The sequence below is a fragment of the Lutra lutra genome, chromosome 4 (assembly GCF_902655055.1).
Source record: "Lutra lutra chromosome 4, mLutLut1.2, whole genome shotgun sequence".
Taxonomy (NCBI): domain Eukaryota; kingdom Metazoa; phylum Chordata; class Mammalia; order Carnivora; family Mustelidae; genus Lutra; species Lutra lutra.
This window is the reverse complement of record NC_062281.1, coordinates 117,218,785-117,245,018: the sequence shown is the minus strand read 5'-3', so window position 1 is coordinate 117,245,018 and position 26,234 is coordinate 117,218,785. Positions and strand designations below refer to the sequence as shown.

General features: G+C 46.4%; 1 protein-coding gene across 1 annotated transcript in view; it reads right to left on the bottom strand.

Annotated features, from left to right (window-relative positions):
- ABCA4 (ATP binding cassette subfamily A member 4) overlaps positions 1 to 26,234 on the bottom strand; it is a 105,055-nt gene that overhangs the window by 16,164 nt on the left and 62,657 nt on the right. Inside the window, exons 23-38 of the mRNA XM_047727670.1 lie at positions 24,663 to 24,787; positions 24,097 to 24,195; positions 23,112 to 23,298; positions 18,546 to 18,640; positions 17,045 to 17,077; positions 15,611 to 15,716; positions 15,427 to 15,501; positions 15,028 to 15,197; positions 13,204 to 13,381; positions 11,070 to 11,185; positions 9,957 to 10,104; positions 6,774 to 6,897; positions 6,296 to 6,425; positions 3,938 to 4,058; positions 3,425 to 3,487; positions 1,865 to 1,971 (exon numbers count right to left, since the gene is read on the bottom strand). Coding sequence (XP_047583626.1) covers positions 1,865 to 1,971; positions 3,425 to 3,487; positions 3,938 to 4,058; positions 6,296 to 6,425; positions 6,774 to 6,897; positions 9,957 to 10,104; positions 11,070 to 11,185; positions 13,204 to 13,381; positions 15,028 to 15,197; positions 15,427 to 15,501; positions 15,611 to 15,716; positions 17,045 to 17,077; positions 18,546 to 18,640; positions 23,112 to 23,298; positions 24,097 to 24,195; positions 24,663 to 24,787 — 1,877 coding nt within the window. The remainder of the gene's footprint in view (positions 1 to 1,864; positions 1,972 to 3,424; positions 3,488 to 3,937; positions 4,059 to 6,295; positions 6,426 to 6,773; positions 6,898 to 9,956; positions 10,105 to 11,069; positions 11,186 to 13,203; positions 13,382 to 15,027; positions 15,198 to 15,426; positions 15,502 to 15,610; positions 15,717 to 17,044; positions 17,078 to 18,545; positions 18,641 to 23,111; positions 23,299 to 24,096; positions 24,196 to 24,662; positions 24,788 to 26,234) is intronic.

Below are 26,234 nucleotides of genomic sequence, written 5' to 3'. Positions count from 1 at the left end.
TGCTCACACACTCTCTCTCTAAAAGTAAATAAATCTTTAAAAGAAAAAGAAAAGAAAATGACCAGTGATTTCTGATCCCTTTCAGACATCTGGGACATAACCAGAGAAGATGCATGCTCCCTTAAGGAAGTAAACTTCTCCATCTGGGGCTTTGGCAGAGATACAGTAAATGAAAGGGGAACAGTCAGATTCGTACCCAGAGCAAGAGACTGGCAGGGAGCGGAGAGGAAGTGAATTGAATTCTATCAACTCCACTTGACTGATAATGTTCTCCCTGACTAGAAAATACATTGCCTTGATGAAAAAATAAACTGTCAAATCTGATCTAATCTCTCCCTGCTCCCCTGCTTCCCTAGTAGCTTAGGATCTATAAATAAAAGATGGGTGCAACAGGATGGGACAGAGAGACACCACGCAGCCCCTGCACTGTAATACAAAGTACTTCAGGTATGGCTGGACCAGTTAAAGTCATCCAGGGAAGCAAGGAGAGTATTTTTCCAAATTCATGGGAGCTTGTCCTACCAGAGGAACCCAATCCTGCATCTTAAACTTACAGCTGTGTTCCAGTTTTCACTTCATCTAGCTTCCGTCTTCTAGGCATCAGGCTGTGTCTTACTTGGACTGTCATCTGATGTCTTAAGGTAAATACCATTATAGCCTCCTGCCTGCTATCCCTTGGTCCCCCAAGACTCCTTTTGTTACCCTGTCAAGTTACTTGCTTGGTTGTAGGCTAAGCTGGATCTACAGATGAGACCGACTCAGCCATGGCCTAGCTTTACCCCTGCTTGTTCCTTTGCTCTAGACCCAACAGGGATGGCTGGGGAAGGCCAAGGAACAAAAGTCATCCTGTCTGAGCCATGTCCAGTGGGCCTTCAGCCATGTTGCTGAGCATGGGTCCCAGGTGAGGGAAGGAGGCCCCTCTCAGGCACATGCTGAGCAGAAGTCAGCACTGCCTAACTCTGCTTATAAATTGAGGCAGAGTGTTTGGGCACATCTGATGCCTGTGAGTTCTGCTGTTCAGGGAGCAGCCTGGAAAGTGGCAAACAGTGTAGCCTCATGTTCTTGATCCTGTGCCATAGAGGACCAGTCTGTTTACTCACACCTTGTTCTGGAGAGCAGCAGGCACCCTCCAGAATCCAAGGACACATGCCAGTTTTTCCTTTATAAAGGCTCCTTGGCCTGGTAAAGCCAAGCACTGGTGCAGAAACAGCCCAATCACACTAAAGCCCCTGAAGTTTCTTAAACCAGCCCCCACCTAGAAACTTGATGAGAGAAAGGGTACCTCCCCACAGGGGTTCTTAACCTGGGAAAAAAAGTGAACTTTTTGCAAAAATGTAGAAAATGTATGGAGGGAAATAATGAGGGATAATGGTGTGTGTGTGTGTGTGTGTGTGTGTATTTTTAAGACTTTTTCTTTTTTTAAGTAATCTCTATACCCAATGTTGTGCTTGAACCACAACCCCAAGATCAAGAGTCACATGCTCTACTAAATGAGCCAGGCAGGTGCCCCAATAATGGTCTATATATTTATGAAGAAAGCACAAATGTTCATCAGACATTTAAAGGAGTCTATAACCTCAAAAAGACTAAGAACCCATGACATAGTGCTTCCCAGAAGTTTTCATGAATCCATGCTTATAGGGGCATGTCTAACAATCACAATTCAATTCAATTTCCCAGAAAGTCTACATCTGGTACATTCTGGACCATGCTCTCTGGGAGGCCTACTCCTCTGCACAGATCTTCCAAGCTCTAAGGATCATCCTTAGTACAGGGTCAGATGCTCACTGTCCTTATGCTGGAACAGGAACATGGCCCAGGACCTATGAGAGACACCCTGAGACAGGAAGAGCAGGACACTCACCTCTTGCCTGCTATAGTGGCGTCACCAGAGGTCACTGTGATGTCTCCAGTAAGCATCTTGAATGTGGTTGTTTTGCCAGCTCCGTTCACTCCCAGAAGACCGAAGCACTATAGGAGAACATATAAACTGGCCTCATCCTAGAGCCCAAGCAGCCCAGGGAGTGGGGACTGTGAGGCCCTAGGGCAAGTGTGTGGGTAGATGGGAAACACTTTCAACTTGGGCTGCCATGACGGAGGCCACTAGCCATGTGTGGTACAGGCGAGCAGAATTTGCCACCTCAAGATATGCCACTTTAGCCTCAGGATGATTTTGAGCCGAAGGCAATTAAGCAGCAGCAGATACAAGAAAAGCTCTCTGGGGGCACCTGGGTGGCTCACTCAGTTAAGTGTCTGTCTTCAGCTCAGGTCATGATTCCCGGCTCCTGTGATCGAGGCCCGCATCGGGCTCCCTACTTGGCGGGGAGTCTGCTTCTCCCTCTCCTGTTTCTCCTGCTTGTGCTCTCTTTCTTTCTTTCTTTCTTTTTTTTTTTTTTTAAGATTTTATTTATTTATTTGACAGAGAGAGATCACAAGTAGACAGAGAGGCAGGCAGAGAGAGAGAGAGAGAGAGGGAAGCAGGCTCCCTGCTGAGCAGAGAGCCCGATGCGGGACTCGATCCCAGGACCCTGAGATCATGACCTGAGCCGAAGGCAGCGGCTTAACCCACTGAGCCACCCAGGCACCCTCTCTTTCTAATAAATAAATAAAATCTTAAAAAAAAAAAAAGTTCTCTGCCCTCTCCTGTGCCTAAAAGCACGACATAAATTTACAAGGTGTCCTCTCTTGCCCTAACAGGAAGAATAAAAGTTAATTGCCAGAAACAGCTTCCAAGCCTTAGCCTGGAGACAGCACCAGAGGAATCTACATAATAAACTACTCACCAGCCTTTATCTACTATTGGTTTCCCCCATATTTACCTTTTCTATAATTCACCAACCCCACTGACTTAAGATCCTTTCCCTTTGTCTTGTCACTTTCCTAAAAATGTATCATTCCTTTGCCAAGATGCTATATAAGCCCAAGTTCTAATCACCTCTCCTGTCATTTATCTGTGATCATTCCCTAATAAATGGCTGCTTGTTTTTTTCTTCTTAATCTGTCTTTCATCAGTCCAATTTGCAGAGCTCTAAGCAGAGAACCCAGGAGGGTAGAGGAAAGAGGATTTTCCTTCCTTACAGTGACCACTGAGCACTTGAAATGCATCTGGTCTGAACTGACATGTGCTATATGTATAAAACACCCAGGATTTTGAAAACTTAAAGCAATAACAAAAAAAGAATGTAAAATGTTGCATCAATAATGTTTTATATAAATTACATATTGATGCAACAATATTTCAGATATATTCGGTAAAATAAATCAAGATTAATTTCACCTGGTTTTTTTTTTTTTAATTTTTTTACTTTTTTCATGTGGCTGCTAGAAAATTTAAAATGACCTCTGTGGCTGCATCTGATTTCTTTGCGAGATCCCTGCCACAGCAGGGAGAAGCAGCACACACAGGAGTCTGCAGGGTACCCACCTCTCCGGGGCGGACACCGACACATAGCCTGTCCACTGCTGGGCTGGAGGTGCCTGAATAAATCTGCAAGATGCAGAGAAACTGGACTGAGAACAGAGAGAGGGTGCGAGCGGGAAGGGGAGAGAGAGCAAAGGGTGGTCTAGGGGAGAACTGCCGACACGAGGAGGTTATATATTGGCACGGGTGTTCAGAGAGGTGTTGTGAGCCCTGGGAAACCTTGAAGCTGACCCACTGTGCAGAGACGGAGGAGGGAAGAGTGAGTGAGGCTCAGGTGTAGGGGCTCCCACTGAGGCCCTGTGCCAGAGCCCAAGATGATACTGGGGTGAACACACTGTAGTTAGGTGTTCTTGGAAGACAAGCTATAACATAGCGATGACAACCTCACATAAAATTAGGAAAAAGAATTGCTTACGTAGGCATATTGCTTATTCTGCAAAAGGCAAATACCATGTTGTGCCATCTGTGGATCCAACTGGCACTTCCAGATTAACTTGTCTGCACCTACTCCCTTACCTTGGTTAGTTCATTTAGCCTTAAGATATCAGTTTTATTTCCCCCACTAATGATTCTTTGTCTTTCTTCAGCCACATCGTCATCTTCATCTGTGATGGGTTCCTTTGCAGGCTCAGCAATCCTAAAGGATGGAAGGGGAGAGGAATGGGTTGGTGTGCAGTGCCCATGCTTTCCAGTCCTGGTCTCCCCATGTGTGACCCTGGGTGTGTCACTGAACCTCTCTAAACCTCACCTCCTTCAACCATATGGTAGGGAGGGGAAAAGAGTGTCTACCTTATAGGACTATGGAGATGAACTTGGCACAGCATGTGGCATGGACTCAGAACTCAAAACCTGGCAACTGTTATCATTATTAAAACACTTCATCTATGGTAAGCACTCAGTAAACATCACCCGTCTCGCACTTATCTCTTGAACTAACTCCTCTCCCAACCATTTGATCAAGACTTGGTCCCTAGTACCTACTAGTCTTCCCTGACTCCCAGCCTCTAGAGGCATTTCCAGGGCCTCAGCGTCCTCTTCCTCCTGCCCTGCCAAACAGAAACCCCCCCAACCTTAAAAACACAGCGTCTTCTCTGACCTCCCTGACCACTTTGGCCTACAATCTCACTGGCCACTTCTAATTCATCTCTAAATCTTGTATTGTCTACCATTTACCCAATCAACCTATTCTTCTCCACCCCCAATGGCCCCTCTCCTATCCATGCCACCACTGACTCTTGCTTGGTTGCCAAAATGGCCTCCTGTCTGGTCTTTCTCTTAGACTGGGCAGATCATTCACCTGCCTGATTAAAACACTACAACAGCTCCCTGCTGCGTTCAGGCTTAAACTTGAAGTCCTCACCAAGGTAATGCGCATTTCAGGACTTGGTTCTGCCTACCTCTCCAGGCTCCTCTCCTACCTCCTCACCTTTCCCCTTCTGTGAACTCCCCACATGTTAGCACGTCCTCTACCAGAAACTCCCTTTCTTCTGCCCTTCTCTTTGCCTGGTTGCCTCTCAGCATGAGCGTGGCTGTGGGCTTCCTGAAGCCAGAGATCGTGGAATACTTCTCCGGTGTTATTTCAGGCCTAACGTGGCAAGACGTGCTCAATTTTTTGACACCAGAGTTTGAAGCTACTTAGTCTGTTTTGGTAAACAAGTCTGCCTCCTCCCTTCTATCCCAAGGTCTAAGAAGTGGCCAAAGCTGTAGAAGGAGGCCTGTGGGAGCTGAGGGTTCCACAGACATCACCCCCCCACCACCCCCCATAATAGCACCACTTCCCGGCCATGTCATTTTATTCCAAGTGTGTTGATACCCATTATCTCGTTCAATCCTCACAGCTACATCTGTTTCTAGTAACTCAATTCCCTGTGGATTAAGACCTAAACCAAGTCCTCTGTATCTTTATTTATATGTAGCCAGACTCAGCCTGAGATGATGAAAGGATAAGAAGCAAAACACTGTCTGGAAAAGCACACATTCCAAGGGCCCAGTGATTTGCAGTTGGGGGCCCTGGGCTAAGCGCTAGTGAAGGTCAGCCTGGATGGCAGAGGGACAGCCTTCTGGAAACCTGAGTGCCCATGTCAGAAGAATGCAAGGCCTGGGTCAAGAAGCCAGGAAAAAATGGCACAGCTGGGCTGGGTCATGGTTGGCAGTCACTGCCCTCCCTGCTCCCACCCAGAGGGGCACAATCCCTGCACCCATTCTTCACACTGCTCCTGGCTTCAGTCGCCCTGGTTATCATCCTATGTTACTCCCTGTCCCCACTCTCATATCTCTAATTAGCAAAGGGGCCCACCTTGTCTATTTTCTTGTGAATGCATAAATCTATTTCCCAGTACTTTGGATCTCCCTTAATTGTCATCATTTGTAAAACTATTATCCAACTTAAAAGGAGTATCTGTTAGTAAGGTGAAAGGTTTTAAATATTAGTGAATGAAATTAAAAACTGTATTTTAGGGGCACCTGGGTGGCTCAGTGGGTTAAAGCCTCTGCCTTCGGCTCAGGTCATGATCCCAGGGTCCTGGGATCGAGCCCCACATAGGGCTCTCTGCTCAGCAGGGAGCCTGCTTCCTCCTCTCTCTCTGCCTGCCTCTCTGCCCACTTGTGATCTCTGTCAAAGAAATAAATAAAATATTTTTTTTAAAAAGCTGTATTTTAAATACTTTCAAGCTTAGATTCTTCCAAATTCCAAAGTGCCTATTTTAGTGTCTCTGTCCTTGTGTTATTCAGAACAAGCCAGCTTTTAAGGGTGTGAAGAACCATTGTGGAGAGGGGCTGGTGAGGAAAGAGAGGATTGCGTTGATGTGAAGCCAAGTCCCTGGACAGATGCAAGGCGCTGCCCTCGGCAGCCTTAGGGCAGCGGCCTGAACATACCATCTGGTGAGGAAGAAGTGGTGCTGGATGAGGAGAGTCAGGAGGAAGTACACCACCCCTTCTGCGGCCATGGCAACCAGGTTCTTCCCAATCAGGTCCCACTGGAATGGGTTTGCGGAGTGCTCCTCACCTGCGGACAGGAATGAAGTCCACTCAGTTGCCCCAGCTGCCCCCAGAGACCTGGTCACACCGGTTGGCCCAGCTGGACCAGGCCTGATGCAAAGGAGTAAGCGACAGCTGGACCCAGGCCTCAGCTCAGTTGCTCTAGTCAGAGCAGAGAAGAGTTGGAGCCTGCTCCTGACATCTCTTGTGGCTCCTCAGCCACAGAGACAGAGGCAATTGATCCCTTGTGGGCAGAAGTATACTCCCAGACCCACCAGGTGTCCCCCTGCTCTAGCCCAGGCTGCAGGTCTGGCATAGGAACTCCCCCGGCAGCCCGCCACTGTGCAGAGGATCTGGGGCCTCGAAGGCCACCCACCAAACCGGGCGTAGACATCCGTCACGGCCTGGCTCAGCGCCAGGTCAATGAGGCCCCGGCCCAGGCAGAAGTGGGGGAAGATAATGAGCAGCTTCCTCAGCACGGCATTGAATCTGAGCAGTGTCTGAAACACAGAAAAACAGGGCAGTCAGTTGTGGGGACTGACCCCACCTGCCCCTCCTGAGCAGGGTGGGGCCTGGAGGCCCTCGTTGGGCAGGACCAGGGTAAGGCCTACAGATGGAGGGGGCCTAGCAGCCAGACTGGCTGCAGGAAGGATCTGTCACGTAGATATGGAGGTTCTGGAATACTCACAGGAAGGGCCACTAGGCAGGCAGCCTGTCTGGGGAGCTGTCACGGCAGACTCACTTATACACCAGCCCTCCAAGGCATTTGTTCCTGGGAGAGGCAGCAGCTGCTGGGAGTGCAGCCCAGGCTCTTCCTCCTGTGGTGCAGCTGTGAGCTGTGACGAGCTTCTGAGGCTCTTGCATCTGCTCTTAGCCCTGCTTGTGCTAGAGGGGAGAGGGGCCCTGTGTGTCTTCCAGCTCTGCTTCTCAGCTCCCACAGGACAGCTAGGTGTCTGTGGCTGTTGCCAGTAGAAAAATGGGACGGGGACTCTCTGGTGTGTGTGTTGAGTTGGGGGAACTTGTTTTCAGGTGGTCAGATGGTGGTTGCTACTTTAGCCCAGCAGTGTTGGCCAGAGCCTCCCGCAAGAGGGCAGACCAGAGGCTGCCCATTAATCTGCACCCCCCACCCCCCGCCACTACAGCACAACTGGCTTCCTTCTGGCCCCCACACCTTTGCTCACATGACCTCTCTTACTCCCCTCTCCATGGCCGCCCCCCTCCTCCCAGCACAGTGCTTTTTTGCCTTTAGGTCTTTGTGCCCCTAGCTTCTATTAATGACTGCTATTAGGAAAGAATGCTCTCTCCCCATCTGTTCTCTGGCAGATTCCAGAACTTTGGAAAGCTAGCTGGAGCAATGCCTGGGTAGCTCAGTCCATTAAATATCCAGCCCCTGGTTTTGACTTAGGTCACGAAGTCAGGGTCGTGAGATTGAACCCTACTTCAGGCTATATGCATAGAGTGGAGTCTGCTTGAGATTCTCTCTCCCTCTCCCAAATAAATAAATAAATACAATCTTTTTTTTAAAAAAAAAAACCTAGCTCAAATAATCCCTTCTCTCAAAAGCCTTTTCAGATTTCTATGTAAAATACCTACTTCTCTTTGTTAGTATTTACAACACTGTCACAGGGTTAAGTACTTCTTACTTTGCCCGCTGTCCCTGCTAGCCACTGGTCTCTGAAGGAAAGGGACTGGGTCCTAATTATTTTGGAGGATAGGGGCTGGGTCCTCCTTACTCAATGATTAGCTCATAGTAGGCACCTCATTATTTATTAAATGGGCTAATAAAATCCTTCTTATCCCAGGCCAGGCTCAACAGAATCTCCTCTGCCCAGATTCTCCTGAGTCCTGTAGCTTAGCACTTTAGCTCATTCTGATCTGCAGTGTTTTATCTGTCTCCTTCCCTTGCTGTTCTATCACATGCTGTCTTACGGAATGTCAGGTACTGTGGTTCATATCGGTTCCTAGCTTGGGGCACAGGTCGTTTCTAGACTGGCCTGGGAGTTCCTGCAGGGTAGGATAAGCAGCTCACATGGGTTTACGCCTGCACCATCATTACGTGGTGTTCACCTAGTTGATGCCTCTTGATTCAGTGGGGACAGCAGCTCTGGGACCTGGGAGCCTCCTGAGGGATAGGGGAATCTCTGTAGCATCTGCCTCTCTGAGGACTTACAAGAAAGTAAGCAGCTTTTCTGCAGGGGAAGGGGGTGTGCTCCGGAAATGTCAGCTAGATGAGTGTAGCCCTCAGCGGGGAGAGTGTTTTGAGTTGCTTTGAGCTTACTCTTCAATTTTTCTGAAGTAACACAATCTCTTAAGACACAGTGGGTTGTGAGCCCGTGACAAACAGTTCTGAAGAGGAGCATTTTCAGTCTGCCAGGAGGCTCTGTCATCAGCAGAGTCTGTGTTCTTTCCCATCCATTTCTCTGACTGTGACATAGTACATTGTTTTACAATTCATGGGACAAATGGGGTTTTGTTGCAGGAAGTCTGACAAGGTCTGGGGAAGCATCACTCAGGAGGCCGTGGGGCTGGGGGTAAGTGGAGATTGCCTTGGGTCCTCCCAGCAGGGCCCAGAGGCAGGATTGGGGACAGGGGTCACAGGACAGCAGTGCTGATGTGCTGGCTGGTGTGCACCCTCTGAACTCAAAGACCTAGTGAGGGAGGAACAGACTAGAGAGGCCACTGGCAGGCCTGCTGGGGCTTGAGAGTGTTCCGGGCTGGGCTGGCCAAACCCAGGCTCAGACACAGCTGGCTGTGGGGGTGGGGCACACAGACAGCCCCAGAGCTGCTGCCATTGTTTTAGGAGTTAGCCTGGCCGGCTCTTTCTGGGCCAGGGGACGTCTGGGGAGCATGCACGGGACAACTGTACTTCATAGCTCAGAAAAGTGATTCACTCAGCACCGAACATTTCTAACCCTATCCTCAGAATTAAGTTTCATATAGAATAGTAAGTGTTACTCCATTACTATATGTAGAAGAAAGTGGGAGAAAGAAAATTTATGCATTTGCTTATTTGTTGCCAGAACACCTAAGAAACAGAAATGAAAGGTCATCTCTGGAGAAGCAAAGCAGGTGACTGGGAGACAGGGGCAGGAAGGAGACTTCTTTGTAGGCCTTTTCATTCCTTTGAAATCGCGTCAATGCACTCACACATGTATGTGTGAATGTGTGTGTGTAGAAAAACCTAACACCTGAAGTCACCAAGGAAACTCTGAAGGAGTAAGAAAATTTAAAAGCTTGGGATCACAAAAGGTCATTTATAGCTTGCAAAACAAGCTCAGAAAACCATGAGACTCAGAGCACACAAATAGAGTTAAATGAGCTTAACTGAAAACAAGGAAGGAAGGAATAGAAGGAGGAAGGGAGGGAGGGAGGAAGAAGAGGGAAAGTGAAGGGAAGGAGGCAAGCAGCAAGGATGGAGAAAGGGAGGAAAGGAGGAAGACACATTCATGTATGCACTAAGGGTGTCCAGCCACAGTATTTGCTTCTGGCTCTGCTTGACCATCAGACACTCTCTAATATTTTCGTAATCCAACAAGGAAGCCACAGAAGTCATGCTCACCTGGTTATTCTCAAATAATTCCAAGATGAAGGTGATGGCACTGCTGTTGATGCCGATAAACAGATTAGCACAAGACAAGGCCACGTAGGCTGTGCTGGGGATATCAAACAGGAAGGACGCGGGGTACATCATGGGAATGACTGCCCATCTGTGAGGGGAAACGACACAATGCAGTGCGACAGAGTTGCAGTCTCTGTACCACTAGATATAATGCATTCCCCCACACGAGAGGACATGCCTGCCCTGGTGAGAGTCCCAGGACGACCTGAAAGCAGTCTGTCCCTTGGTCTTCATATTCAATAAGGATTCCTTATCTTTGAAGGGAGACAGTGATTTCTTTCCTGGCTACCTCACTGGGGTTTGGTAAGGAGCAAGTGAGATGGTGGCTGTGAACATGCCTTTTACCAGGCAGAGGGGCTGTGTCTACCCGCAATGCTTCCCACTCTAGTTGGGATCACCAAAGCCAAGCTGAGGTCCCAGGAGGCTCATCTTCACAACTGACAGTCCTGGCTCCTGAATTCTTTATTTCTAAGAGAGATGAACAGAGACCATCGCCCTGGCAAGACTTCACTGGCCCTCGCAGGAAGGACCAAGTGTCATTATTTCCATTTTACAGATGAGGACACTGAGGCGCAGATGGGATAATTACTTGTCCATGGGTACATACACAGTGGGGAGTAGGCCGGGGTATAAAGTTGCATGTCCTGCTCTATGATTCTATGGGATTTAATCCCTGTGTCATCCTCTGGCCCTGGCTCAGGGGCAGCCTTTCAGCTGCAGTCTTCCATGTGCAAATAACTCTTGGCCAGTCCAGCAGGAGACACTGAGATGGACAGGTTGGCTATGGATGAATGAGAATCAGAGACGGGTGAGGGATGGGAGAATGAGGGACTCCCAGACCCTGGTCAGGCCCCAGCTGGAGTGAAAGAAGATTCATTCGAGCCTCAGGAGCAGCTCCATGCGTGGAGTCTGCAACAGATTCCTGGTCAGTAGCAGCACACCCTGCGGAGGGTGCTAACCTGGCTGCCAGAAACCCTGGTTTCCTGTCAGAAGAGCACGCACCTCTCTTGGCTTCCCTTTGGGTGGCATTAGCTAATGACCCAAACAACTCACCCATATAGCATGAGCAGGGCAACAAGGGCAGGGAGATTTTCTGGAGAAGTGTAGGCTTTCTTCTGAAACCCGATGAAGATTCCCACCACCAGAGCAGCGCTCACAGCGTAATTCATCTCGAAGAAAGAAAAGGAGAGTGAGACACTTAACCTCTCAGGTACTCTGTCTCCTGTTCCATAAAATGGGGGCAGGGGCAGGCTCCTCCAGCACTTATAATGGTCTGGGATTCTGACTGTATTTGTCTAAACAGTTCTTGGTCAGCTGACACACATTAAGTTGTTCCTAGGCCTCCTACTATTCCCCACTCCCATCTCCCAGTGCAGGGAAGCTTCAGTCTCTGTCTTTGAGAGAATGAGTTCTAAAAATCCACCTGATTTCTCTTTTCTCTTTCTAATTGGTCATGAAGTCCTACTGATTCTACTTTCTAAGCATGTCTCTTGAATACAGAAAATCTCAAAATATTTAGTCTTTGGCCTCATGAAGTTCAAATAGTCGAACTATTTGAACTATTGAACAAATAGTTGAACTTCATGAGGCCTTTCATCACTTTATCCCTTTTCTTCCCTTCCTACACAATTCAGTTCTAAAGACATTAGGACAGATAGGGAGAGCAAACCACACAGTAGCTAGCTTTACCTCCCACCAGACACCCACTCTAGACTTCTATGCACGTTTCTGCTCAGGCTCAGAGATCTCTGTAGCTAGGCACATGCATGGGTCTGCCCAAAGTACAAATTCTACAATCCTCATCTTTATTTAAAAAAAAAAAAAAAAAGTAGAATGCAAAACCCAGCACTTTCATGCTTAAAATTCTTATCCAAAGTGAGGCCTGAGGATTCTGACTCCTCCCCGTACATTTGTAAGTGTTTTTTTCAGGTAGATAGGATAGAGAAGAACGAATTTAGTTGCTACTGACGGTTTCTGGTTTTGTATTATTCAGTGATGACTGTGGTTAGGAAGCTAAGATCAAAGAAACTGTGTGTTTATAAGCCCTAGTATTTGTCATCATTATTCAAAACCACCATGAAACAGTTGTTTGTGTTGGTTTCCATCATGATATCTCTTAACATAACATGAAATGGAGACTCATGTTAAACTTAGAATGCTGGGATAAAACAAAGGATCTTGTTAGCCACAGTGCCCAGAAAACACTGGAGTTGATGTCATAATGACCCCTGCTACATTATAATTAAGGCTTTTCTGCCAATTTATTTTGATCCTGTGGTCTGTCATAAGATAATTCATCTTGACTCCTTCCTGCCCCCAATAATCCTGGTTGTGAGAGAGGTGGCAGTCTGCTATTGACTTGATAAATAATTTTTTCTTATATTCCCTAAAGTGGTGGCTAATCTGATTTGGTGGAGGTCTGGTTACTTTGGAAAAGCAAAGTAAGGCTACTGGATAGGGTTGCCAGATTAAAAGTATGTATGCAGGGGCGCCTGGGTGGCTCAGTGGGTTAAGCCACTGCCTTCGGCTCGGGTCATGATCTCAGGGTCCTGGGATCGAGCCCCGCATCAGGCTCTCTGCTCAGCGGGGAGCCTGCTTCCTCCTCTCTCTCTACCTGCCTCTCTGCCTGCTTGTGATCTCTCTCTGTCAAATAAATAAATAAAATCTTTAAAAAAAATAAATAAAATAAAAGTATGTATGCATACAGTATTTAGCAGGTGGGATATACTTATACTAAAATCATTATTTTATCTGAAATTTAGATTTAACTGATGTCCTATATTTATTCAGTGACTCTACCTCAGGAGAAGTTCCATCCTTCCCCCTTAAGGGGTGGATCAGGATGTAAGAAGAGAATGTAGGATGAAGGAGCTCTCGATACTACCTCTTCAGCCCCAGATTATTCCCCGGAAAGGCAGCCTCATATCTGCAGCTCACTAATTATTCAGTGGGTCAGAAGGTCCCTTGGGGCAGGGCAAGCAAAGCCCCAATTCAGTAGCTGTTAAGTTGGGCCCCACATCCTTCCCTGGCTTGGGGCTCCTAATTCTGGGCCTTTCCAAGAAACAGCAAACACACAAGGCCCTCATCACAGCACCTGGCAACAGCCCACCCCCACTAGGTCCCCTCAGTCAGACCAGACAAATACCTGCCCACCATGGGCCCACGGAAGCAATGACCTGACACTTACAATGTCCCAGAGGAAATTGGTCAGCCAGTAGGTGGTGGGGCTCACTCCGCTGACAAACTGGAGGTGCTTGGCTTTGTTTACCCTCTCCTGGATCAAATAAAGGACAAAGCTGGCTGGGACGAAGGACATGGCAAAAATCACACAGATGGCAACCATGGCATCCACCGAAGTGGTCAGCCTGCAGGAGGATGAGAGACACGGTGAGAGAGAGCAGAAGCTGGAGAAGGACGAAGGTAGGCTCAGGCTCAGTTAGCCTCACCCAACTCCAGGTAATCGCCTCCAGAATCCCCTGGAAGCTTGTTGTTTCACTCAGTTGAGCTAGTCAAACTGGGTCAAGGTTACGTGGATATCTGTGGGTTTCCTATTCCAATACTAATATTAATGTTAATATCAAACATTTTTCATGTTAATATAATAATCTACACAAATTTTGTTACCTTTTCTAATTATTTGTTGGTATACAGAAATGGATTCTTATATTAATCTCATATACTACAATGTTCTTATTATTTCTCATAATTTGTCTATAGATAAGTCCTGGATTTTCTGTTTAGACAACAATATGGTCTGCGAAATCCTGTTCAATCACACTTTCAAGAAACATATTACAACATGGGGAAATATTGATAATGTAAATTTAAGTGAAAAGAGAACAGGCCAGTCATATAGGAGCTTGGCTCTCTTCACTCTCTCCTGGATCTCTGAGAAAGTGTGTGGCTAAGGTGGCAGGTGTGGCTGAGTCCCACCTGCATGTCACATAGGAGCGAGGCGCTGGCCCGGGACAGTGCCTGCACAGAGAGCAGAGCACTTCCTACTAATTCCCATGAGGCACCGCGTGTGTCAGGCACAGCCCTGCTGAAACTACAAAGGGCACAATCCACACATGCAGGAAGGAGAGAATAAATAACCGGAAGGAAACACAAAATGTTTAGAGGCAAGACCCTAAACTGTGTGTGGGGGGTTTTAGAAAATAAGTTTTTAAAAACTCTGTTCTATACACTTTATTTAACAATCATATACTCTTTTATGTACTGTTTTTATAACCACAGAAGACTTATTTCTTATTTCAGATTCAAGAGGCTGGGCTGCAGATGCAGAAACCTCGGCTGAGTGAGAACTGGCATAGAACAGACTATGCTTCCTCAGTTGAGGGCCTCTGAGGGTGTCCAAAGGAAGGCCCCAGGGGACCAGGGCCCAAGTTTTAGCCAATGACACGGCATATTCGGGATGAGTGTTGAGGGCACTGAATACACTGGGATAGGAACATGAGGACCTTCACAGTCTCCCAGAAGTTTGCACTCACGAAGCCCTCCCCACTGAATATAGGCCCCAAATGGCGCACACATACTACAGATTGCCTGGGACTGCTATCTTTCACTGCCTGAAGCTATGCAGTGAGAGCCCAAGCTTGAGGAAGGCAAGGATCTGTTGAAGTCTTGAAAGCCTGGCCATCTGAGGGAAATTCCTGGAATCTAAGATGATTACTCCAGGAGATGAAAGATTGGCTCCACTTTCCTAGTTCCCGGCAGTCACTTTGCAAACTGGTAAGGAGAATATTTGTGCAAGCTCCAGGAGCAACTTGGTATTAAAAGCCAAAAGGGAAGAGAACCAAATCTATGCTTAGTTTCCAAATAAATATGAAGAGAAAAAATGGCCAAGCCGTTTGGTACATGAGGCACTTGAAAGTCTCATGTTCGTGTGTGCCTGATTTAACAATCTTGCCATCCTGCCCAGCAGCTCACGTTAGTGAGAATCCTCTTGGCGTGTCCCAAGAGGGGAGAGGGCTACGGGAGAGCTGGGAGGCTGGGGGCCACGGCAGCTTACACTGTGATCTCTGAGAGCTGTTCCTTGGTCAAGTTCAGGGGCTGGCTGATGACGGTGATGCCGTACTCCTCGGGGTTCTTGTCCTTGTGCAGGCTGGTCCGTAAGATGGCATTGTGGGCCACATTGAGAAAGCTCACCAGGGCATGCCAGCCTTTGTTGTTAAACCACACCTACAGAGCAGAGATGGGCTTTGTTAGGCTGTGCTACAGCTGTTTAAAGAAAAAATGAGCTGCAGGAGAAAGAATGTGAGGAGGAGGAGGAAGGGTTTGGCAGCTGGAAGACATTCCAGGCTAGATTTCAACAGGAGGAGGGATGGAATGTAATTAAGCTGGAGAAATAAAACTAAAATAACTAGCTCACGTGAATTTTTAGCTCTAGGGCAGACTGCAGGACCAGTACCTTAACGTTGTCTTCAGTTTCTAGATGTTTGAGGAAAGCAGGCATTTCTCTAGAGGCCTCTCTGGTGATAGGGCCCTAGAAAACAGCACAAGGGGTTTTTTCTCCACTTAACACTCATGATTATTTGCTTCATGATAACCAGCACATCAGAAGTTCTACCCAAATCTCCAAGATGTTTACATACCCCGCTCACATTCATCATCTGGCCAAGGTGGCTTAAAAATTCAACAAGGGCTTCCCCAGTGATGGGAAGAACTGGGAGCTTTCCTCCAATGGAAATTCCTCCGTACCTGACAAGGGAACAAGAAGTCCTCAAGTCGGGGCCACGAACCATGCTTGTGGTGCTTCACACCTGTCGATAGCTCTCTTGGGTTCTGCAGGGCAGTGTGTACTTTGGGGGAATTGTCCGGACTAGTCAGCAACACGGCTCCACTTTACAAACCAACTATCAATGCCTTCTGGTTGCCTCCAGGATAAGTCCCAATCTTTACTGAGTTTGGTCTCTGCCCCCCTCTCCAATGTTGCCCCTCTCATGCCTTCCCTCAAGTAGCATAAGCCAGCCCTGTCAGATCACTTCCAGAGTCCCTGCTGGTCCAGGCTGCCTTGGCATCTCTGCCAAAGTGGGGCTGCTAGCTTCCCAGGAGTGCCTTGCCCTTTTTTGAGCACCTGGCCTACTCGGGCTCATCTGTCATATGTCATCTTCTTTCTGAGGTCTTCCCTGACTCTACCTACACCCCAAACAAGGATTCCTTTTTGGTGCCACTCCTGTGCTTTGCAGATCCCCTGCCCTAACTCTGCTGTTAGAACCTGAACAGGGGTCCTAGCGTTGGATCTCTCCTGCTCTCACCCATCTTTCACACTGCTTGGCAGTCTGAAGTGATCATTCTCAAACACCAATCTGGGCCTGTCCCTCTTGGGTGTTAAACCTTGCAGTGGCAGGATAAAAGCCGAACTCCTTGACAGAACAAAATTAATCTGCTGCTTAGGCAAGGCAGAGGAGGGGAACTTTATTTCTCAGGGACTCAAACTGCCCCACCCCCCATTTCTGCTTCAACTGAGGCCCCACATTTCCCTCTAGGGAGCAATTCTAAAGGCTGGATTTCCATTTCATGGTTTAAAATCCACCGAGGAAATCAAGTTAATATCAGCTCTGCATTCATTCTAGAGGCCCTATTGCTGAGGGACTATGGGAGGCCATCTCACTCTTAGAATATTCCTCCAAGCCTCTGAAACCACTTGAGATTCGAGAATGCCCCAGGCATGGGGTGAGTCTGGGACTGGGCTGGACTCCCTGAGGCTCAAGAGGGATGGGCCATGGAGTGGCAGAGCTTAGGTTACAGGTCCTGTCACTGCAGTTCTCCACTGTTACCCTTGTGAGGTTATAGAAACCCCTCTGAGTGGGAATGCTCTGGAACACCTCTTAAGGGAACACCACCTCCCCTATATATTCTCCAAGGAGATCTACTGCTTAGCCACATAGCCTTCAGGACATGACTTGTGATTTCCTGAGTACGTAATTGAACAGCCCATGTGGCTCCAGGTGTGTTTTTTTTTAATGTGCAGTTATTTTAAATGGATCAATCTGAGATTTTAATTTCTTACAAAAGTAGTTTCTTACCTCTGTTCGTTGACCCAGAATTTGCTCTTCAAGCTAAAAGCCAAAACAAATTATACAATGAGTCCCCTAAGGAAGGCGGTAGTGTTAACTTTCTTTCCAAACACTCATTGGGGCCGCTCCATCTAGCGGGGGCAGTTTTGCATTTCCTGGTATCCAAACAAGGGGGAAGCCTCCAGGCCCAGAGGCGGAGCCCAAGTGCACATGCAGAGGAAGGACTGTGTTCCAAGTCATATCCTGCATTCTGGGCTTTCTGGGTGGTCCTGTGGTCAGGTCATTTGTCAGACCATCTGGACCCAGAAAATGGGGCCACCATTATATCAGTGTGTGGAAAGAAGGCTGCAGCCCTCCCATCTTCCACCCTGCACAAACAAGACTCTAGTATTAATCACCTGCACACTGGGGAGAAGTGCTGACTTAGTCCAAGCCCAAAGTTAAGAGACTGGCTTCCAGCCAATCAGGGGTAAAACGACAAGTAATGAGCAGATGCCAATTCTAGACCTCACAGTTCAGGCCCTGTCAACGATCACTGTCATCAAGCACAGAATTCCATACTGCAAATTTACTGCTGAGGGCAAAGTTTGGGATGGTTGTGGTTTTATTGCATTATTGAATAAATACTATGCACACTGCACTTATTCTTGTGCTTGGATGGTGTTTTTTCATTTTGCTAGTGCTGGCTTGGCACTGCCTTCTCAGCAGCGGCTCTCCCCACTGGCAGCGTGTTCTAGTTAACCGAGTTGGCTTATCCTTTGTTCAGGGCCTGGCAGAGGAAGCAACTGAAAGGACTATGACAATTACATAGTATGTGTTTTATTATGAGGCCCCAGAGCACACGGGGACTGAATCAGGGCTCCCCAAGGCTCCCTTTCTAGAACATGCTCTTGTCAAGCTCTGACAGCGGCTGCTGACACTGCCCATCCCCTGTTGGGGCCAGAGAGGAGCAGCTGCGGAGCTGACAAAAGGGGGCGCTCACAGAAGAACTGAGGGGCACACTGAAGGGCAGGGACTCAGAGGAGAGTTTATAGCTAGGGCGCCACAAGGTGACCCAAACTTGGCCAACCTGTGGCCTTCCTTATAGGCTACCATCCCACACTGCTTTTTTTCTATGTTGGTCTGATTTGTTCCTTTCTTCCTTGCTTCTCTCCTTTTCTCTCTTTTTTCTCCTTTACTCTCCCCTCAAAATGTTGTCTCTCATTCTGACTAGTTAAAACATGAGGCTGCATTACCGGGTGCATTGTGGGCTTTCTTACTTTATTTTTAATGGTGCATGGGTTAAACTTAAAACTACTTGGCCTAAATAAAATGAAAAAATGACAACAAAACTAATTTTAAGTTGCATTTTTACTTATGTATGTCTCAATTGCTTTTTCGGGTAAATCAGGAAAAATAAAATTTCACTGCCCTGATTGCCAATAAGCTGTGAGAATAAATTATCTTCTGTCTCTAGTTAGTACTCTCTACAGGGAGCCAGCTTGTAAATTATGAAAGAATCTCTTCTTACCTGCTTCGTATAAGAGAAGGATATGTTTTTACCAAGAAGTCAGAGATGTTCCTGTTCGTAAGATCTTGTAGAACTTCAGTGCTGCGCTGTATTCTCTGAGGCAATGAGACATCTATGTTAGTCACCTTGGAATCTGTGGGTTGTTCTCTAAAAATTATTTATGGACTCAGCTGCTGGGAAGACACTAAATAAAGCACTGGCATATCCCTAGTCCCACATTAAAGATGTGGAGCCATCTTGGATCCCTCTCTTTTCTCCAACCCATTGACAAGATAGGATAGTTGCAACTCCAAAGTAAATCTCCATTCCATCCCCACTGCTCCAATTCTGGAATACCTCCTTAGTGCAAGCCTCCACTCAGACCTCACCTGGACGTCGACAGAAACTTTCAGACTGGCCTCCCTTATTCCGCCCTGGCCCTCTAAAATCCATTTTCCACTCAGCAGCCAGACTGAGCTTTAAAAATGTAGATCAGAATTCCCCAGTCCTTGGTTTCCCCATTCCGAAAAACCCTAGGTTCCTCTGAGGATCATCATCAAGGCTGACACAGTCACAGTCTGGACCTGCCCTGCTCTCTGAGCCCTTTGGCCACCACTCTCCTTACTCTTCACCCTCCCCAACTGTTCTCTTTGCTTCTCCACTGTACACCCCTCATTCCTGAGGGAGCTCTGCACTTGACCGTGCCCTCTGCCTACATTGCTCTGCCCGGACAACTTTGCATGGACAGTTCATCATCATTCAAGTTATCGCCCTACATTTTACTCCTCAGGGAAGTATTTTCTATTCCTAGTCACTCTCTATCATAACCTACTGCTGCAATATCTTCTCATCTGCATCTCTATCTCACATTCTCCTTCCAATTCATCTGCTTCCTTGTTTTTAATCTGTTACCTCTCTGTGTGATATCAATTCTAAGAGAGCAGGGACTTTCTAGTACCTGGAATATACCTGGAATGTAGGTGAAACAATACATTTGTGACATGGATGAAGGAATTCAGGCAGTCCCTTAACAATTTACAGAATGCCTTTAAAACAGATCTAGAACTGGAAGCTGGTTTCATCTTTGGATGATTCAAAAAGCGCATGAGTTCGGCCACTAGGTGGCAGTATTACCTTAAATTTGGGTCTACACATTGTTGGTGCACTTCTGGTCAATCAAGAACCTAGGGTGTCAAGGGCACTACTCAGAGTAGCTAAGGGTATTTCTGGTGAAATTAAAAACACATCGCACATACCATCACATACCATTCTTTTTGTTCTTATATACATTCTGCCTCCCCCACCCCTTTCCCATTTTACTTCTCTTCAATTTACTTTCTTCACTTGGTTCCTCCAATGCTAGGAGAACTAGCATCTACTGAATGCTTACTGTGTGTCAGGCACTTTGTTAAATGCTCTATATTCATTGTCTCCCTTAATCATTATACTCTTAGGGAAGAACTGTTGCTTTAATTTACAGTCGGAGAAACCGAAGTCGAGAGAGCTCAGCTAACTTGCACCAGGTCACAGAAGTTATAGGGGGTTGAGCTAGGATTTGAACCCACATTGGTCTGTCTCCCTAGCCCTGCTCTTTTCACTCTATCACCTGCTTCTTAAGCTAAGAATGGCACCCGGGGGACCTGCCACGCTACCCTGGTAGAAACTAGGCTGGGAGAGTTGCTGGTGTCTGGTAATTTGTGATAAATTATTTTCTAAAAATTCTACCAAATAAAAGACTCCTACAACTTGATCTCTGTGTATTCTAGAAGTCAGGAATGGAGCAGTTCCATATCAGGACATGCCACCATTCAAAGACTGGTAGGACAGGAAGGAACCCTAGGGAAGACTGCATCACCACCCCAATTTTTCTGATGTGTACAATTTACTAGCTCTGAGGGAAGCCCATATCACTTTGGCTTTATTCCAGGCTGAACAGGAGAGTGTGTTTGAATGAGTGGGGTGAGTGGGTCTAACTGTGAGCATGCATGTATGTGTGTGTGTGTAAAAGACACACAAATACACATAGCACCTCCTGAGCTGATGCCTGAGATTCAACTTTGCTCCCAAGAGAAGCATCAGTGATAGTGAGGAAATGCAGGAGTGATTAAAAAAAAATATATATAATCACAGGACTGGCTTGCCTTTTTCCAGGACTCTGGCTATGGAGATCTGTTAAATTTTCCCACCAGGAACCAAGGACTAATTATTGAAAAGAAAGGTTCCTAAGCTAGGCAGGAAGTCTTGAAGGGAGGATCCACTGAGGAAACGAATTTCCACATAGCTCTGCTTCGCCTTCCTCCCCTGTGTTCCCAGCCAAGGACTCTTGTGCTGCGTCCCACTGCCTGATGTATCCGAACAGAAGCAGCCGCAGGTTCCCTCAGTCATCTCAGAAGAAGCAAAGCTTCCTCTTGGGGTACAGAGAATTGGAACAAGCTCCCTGATTCCCTCTTCTGAGATCTCTGTGATGCTGCAGTGGCTGAGTTGTGATTCAAAGGGAAAACATACTGCTTGAAAAATATAAAGGTATATGCTTTTAGCAAATAAAGAGAAAGATAGGAGGATGCTCACAAACACAGAATCACTTATAGGCCAGCAGCTGTGACTGATGCTATCGCAAAATTTAGTTGTCCCCGACTATGTGCTCTGCCCTTCTGGGTATGCCATAGTAACAGACTTTTTTTTTTTTTTTTTTTAATTGGGTAGGTTCAAGGCCTCCCAGAATAAAGACTACAGAGTTTCCAGTCTTTCTTGATGTTTAGTTCTGGCTAATCGTGTATAAGAGAAAGTGCAATGTGGTAGCTTCTGGAAATCTTCCTTAAAAGATAGAGCATCTGTACACTTTGCACTGTCTTCATCTTCTATTCCTTCTATTCCGCTACCAGGAAAGTAGATTCTGCCAGATTGGCCAATGAGGCTAAGGCGTGTTTACCAGGGAGAAGCAACAAAACACAATGTGACAGACTGCCTGCATAAACTTTCACTTGAGAGGGATACAAACTGTGTCTTATTTTATCCATGGTCAGTTTGAGGTTGTCTTCAGTTGAGCTGAATCTACTAAATAATATAGTTCCTTTACCCACATTATTTCATTGATTTCTCATAATAACACTATGAAATAAGTAGTTATCTTTAACTTATAAATGAGGAAGTGAAGGCTCAGAGAGGCCACGTAACTAGCCTGGGGCTCTCTGACACCAATGCTGGTGCTCATCCCACTGGGACACGCTGATTATCGGGGAATCGTTCATTCACTGGCAGATCATTAGGGAAGGCCACACAAGGCCCAGTTCCGTGCCAGTCAGCTGGGAGGCTTGTTAGTAACTGAAGACAGAGGAAGACTTCTCTGACCCCTTTCACTATCTCTGATGCCCCTGGGAGAGGCTCACTGGGGTGATACATCAAGGAGTTCAGAACTCCCAAAAGAGGGCATCTGGGTGGCTCAGTCAGTTAAGTGGCTGCCTTCGGCTAAGGTCATGATCCCAGCATTCTGGGAGTGATCCCCACATTGGGCTCCCTGCTCAGTGGGGACTCTGCTTCTACCTCTCTCTCTGCCTGCTCGTGATCTCTCTCTCCCTCCCTCTCTTTCACAAATTAATAAATAAAATCTTAAATAAAAAGAACTCCCAAAAGAGGATGCTGCTCAGAGAAAAATGTAGGTAACTGGCTATGTTCGTGTGTGTGTGCACACGCACATGTATGCATGCAAGCAGTGTATGCATGTTGGTTACACAGCATGTGCCAAATGTCTTAATTAGGTTGTTAACAAGTATGCAAATACATATGCATTTGAAGGGACACTACATTGTTTAAAATGGAAAATACTGAAAACTCACATGTTCAATGAGAGGTTAAACAAATTAAATGAAACAGCGGGACAGTATGCAGAGATTAAAAGTGATGATGTGTATATATTTATTAACATGAACATATGTTCATGATATGTTTCTAAGTGAAAACAGGTTTCAAAACAGTGTTTTGAATATAATCCTGTATAGATAAAAAGCAAATGTTATTGGTTATTTCTAATTATAGGATGATTTCTTTTCTTCGGACTTAACCATATTTTCTAATTTTTCTCTAACAAGCACACATGACTTGCATATATTTTTTCTTTTTTTAATGCTTTTTTAAAAAAAAGATTTTATTTATTTGTCAGAGAGAGAGAAAGCACAAGCAGGGGGAGTAGCTGGCAGAGGGAGAAGCAGGTTCCTTGCTGAGCAGGGACGCCGATGCAAGACTTGATCTTAGGACCCTGGGATCATGACCTGAGCCAAAGGTAGACGCTGAACCTACTGAACCACCCAGGCAACCTGACTAGTATATTTTTTAATGTTTAAAGTTTTTTTTTTTTTTTTTTTTTTTTTAGACTGAAGAGGGAGTGCCTGGTGGAAAATGGAACAACTAGTTGAGACAGTGCCTTTAAGCATGCGCCTCTGAGAGGACCCGAGGACTCCTTTGGGCCCTCTCTCAGCTCTCAGTTTGAAATGTTAGTCAGCTAGAAACTCAGGAGGCACAGTGCCTTTTCCCCAATCCCTGCTGTCATGGGCAGACTCGGGGCCACTGGCTTCCCATGGAGGGTCGAGGTACCTGAGGGGGTGGGAGCCCCCCTGCACCCTCGGGGCACTCAGGGAGCATGGTGAGCTTCTCTCTGGTGCTGCACATGCAGGAGGGCGAGGGGTCCTCTGACGTCCATTTCTGCTTCTGGAACAGGTGGGTGATGTTCGGGGACACAGAAGGAGTCTTCCAGGGGGTTGAATTGACACAGGGGTACTCCCTCATGGAAGGCAAGAAAATATTTCACAAGTAGCTCCAGTTGATAAAAATCCCTAAAAATGAGAAATAGTGCCCAACCTTCTCCTTAGCCTTTCCTCTATCTCCGCAGACCCACATATTTTCTTCTTCTATTCTTGGATGTTAGTTTCTGCTCAAAAAAACTCAAGACCAGAATTTTGTTGATTGACTAGGCTGGGCAATAACTGTCTACTTTGTGGACTGTTTTATCTCCCTTCTTCCTCCTGGTACCTCTAGCTGTTGAGAAACAGAACAAATAAAAGAGGAGTTGGAGCTGCATCTGTTTGGGTCCTTACCTACAGCTCTGAAAACTACTGAATGAGAGAAGCCATTACAATTATGCTGAAATTTAAGGATTCTTGGACTTCAGTTGCCCTCTGTAACTCTTTTCTCTGTACTTACAGCAATTGAAAGTTATGTAATTAATGCCATTCTAGGTCCAATTAAACAATAGCACATCCCCCATCTCCCTCCTTTCCCTGTTCAGATTCCTTTCAAATACACTGTGGGAAGCATATGTCAACTTAGTACAGAACTTTCTATATTGGGAATTCTAGAAATACAAAGCTGCCCAGTGATGCAGGGGATTCCTCAGAGGTGGGGACACCCTTGCACTGGGTGTTGAAGGAGAGGCGGATGAAGGTCAGGGATGAGGAAGCACCTGTGTAACAGAGAGCGGGATGGAGATGGGACCTCTCCTGACCTGCCAGCCTGGGATCCCACCCTCAGGGCTCCTCTGGGGCAGTCGCTGATGGGAGGACAGGGGTGCGCAGGGACTTACGGAAGCCACTCTTCCTTCAGGCAGCGGTTGCCAAAGCCCGGCTTGTTCAGGAGGACATCCGCAAGTGCTACCAGCTGCTCACTGCCTGGCTGGTCCAAACTAGACAGAGTGAGAGGGGCTTACTTGACAGATGCATGACTGGGACAAAGGGACAAAGCAGCTAACATGCAACTTGACAGGCATGCACGGAACGGCTGCTCCACGCTGGGCATGAATGCAAGCCACAGAACGCTGCCTGGGGGTGGCTGCAGGGTGCTGGGAAGGGAGGGTGCTGCTCCCACAGGCCCGGTGATCTGCTGGCGTATCATGTCTGCGCCTCAAAAAGATGAGGTTCAACCTACTCACCCAACCTTTACTTTTTCTTTCCTTACACCTGGCAGTCCCCGTTGTCCACTTGGGGTCACCTTTCCCAAGTGACAGGTACATTAACTTCCTTTTGGAGGGCAGTCCAGGCCCCCTACCACATTGGTTGCTGTGGAAAGGGGAAGGTCCCTCCAAGCAGGCTGACCTGGGAGCCCCACAGCCCATGGGGTGAATGATAACCTTTAGGGATGAATCTTACACACCTGAAGAACGTGTACTGCTGCCCGTACATCCAGGGGTGAAGGGTCAAAGCCGGATATTCACCGAAGGGGGGGATGATGAGGGAAAGCATCAGAGCCAAAAACACAAAAGTGGCTGGGAGGACAATCTGTTGGAAAATAAACATGGCAATGTGAGCTGTGGTATGCTAAAGACACCCCCCCACCCCCAACACACACACTCTCATTCTTCTAAGCATTTATCTGGCAGAAGGTCAGTTTTCTGGGGAACATTATAAGGGAAGACATGCAAAGGCAAGATGTTAGGAGAAAACAGACTGTTCTGGTGGCCACTGAAGAATGAATGAAGTAGGCTAACACTGAGCATTGAAGTAGCCAATCAATGTCCAGCCAGAAGTGAACTGTGTCTGTTGGTTTCTGCATCTGAATACAAAAATATTTTAAAAAATTAAAAAATATTTTTAAAAAAAGAGTGCCAAAACCAATCTGTAGGTTGAATGCAATCCCTATCAAAATACCAACAGCATTTTTCACAGAGCTAGAACAAACAATCCTAAAATTTGTATGGAACCACAAAAGACCCTGAATAGCCAAAGCAATTTTGAAAAAGAAAAACAAAACTGGAGGCATCACAATTCCAGACTTTAAGCTATATTACAAAACTGTAGCAATCAAAACAGTATGGTACTGTCACAAAAACAGAAAAATAGATCATTAGACCACAATAGAGAGCCCAGAAATAAACCCTCAATTAATCTTTGACAAAAGAGGAAAGAATAAGCCATGGGGAAAAGACAGTCTCTTCAAAAAATGGTGCTAGGAAAACTATACTGCTATATGCAAAAGAATGACACTGGACCACTTTTTTACAGCATGCACAGATATAACTCAAAATGGATAAGACACCTAAATGTGGGAACTGACACCATAAAAATCCTAGAAGAGAGCACGGGAAGTAATTTTTCTGACATTGGCCATAGCAACATTTTTCTAGTTATGTCTCCTGAGGGAAGGGAGATAAAACCAAAAATAAAGAACTATTGAACATACATCAGAATAAAAAGCTTCTACACAGCAAAGGAAGTAATCAACAAAACTAAAAGGTAACCTACAGAGTGGGAGAAGATATTTGCAAGTGACATATCTGATAGAGGGTTAGAATTCAAAATATATAAAGAACTGATACAACAAAACACCCCCAAAACAATTTAATTTAAAAATGGGCCGAAGACAAGACAGACATTTCTCCAAAGAAGACAGATGGCCAACAGATACATGAAAAGATGCTCAACAGCACTCATCATCAGAGAAATGCAAATCAAAATCCCAGTGAGATATCACCTCATACCTGTCAGATGGCTACAATCAAAAACACAAAAAACAGGTGTTGGCAAGGATGTAGAGGAAATGGAGTCCTTGGTGGGGATGCAAACTGGTGCAGTGTCTGTGGAAAACAGTCCAGAGATTCCTCAAAAAATTAAAAATAGAACTATCCTATGATCCAGTAAGTGCAGAATTGTATATTTACCCCCAAAATACAAAAACACTAATTCAAAGGGACACATGTCCTCCTGTATTTAGTGCAGTATTATTTAC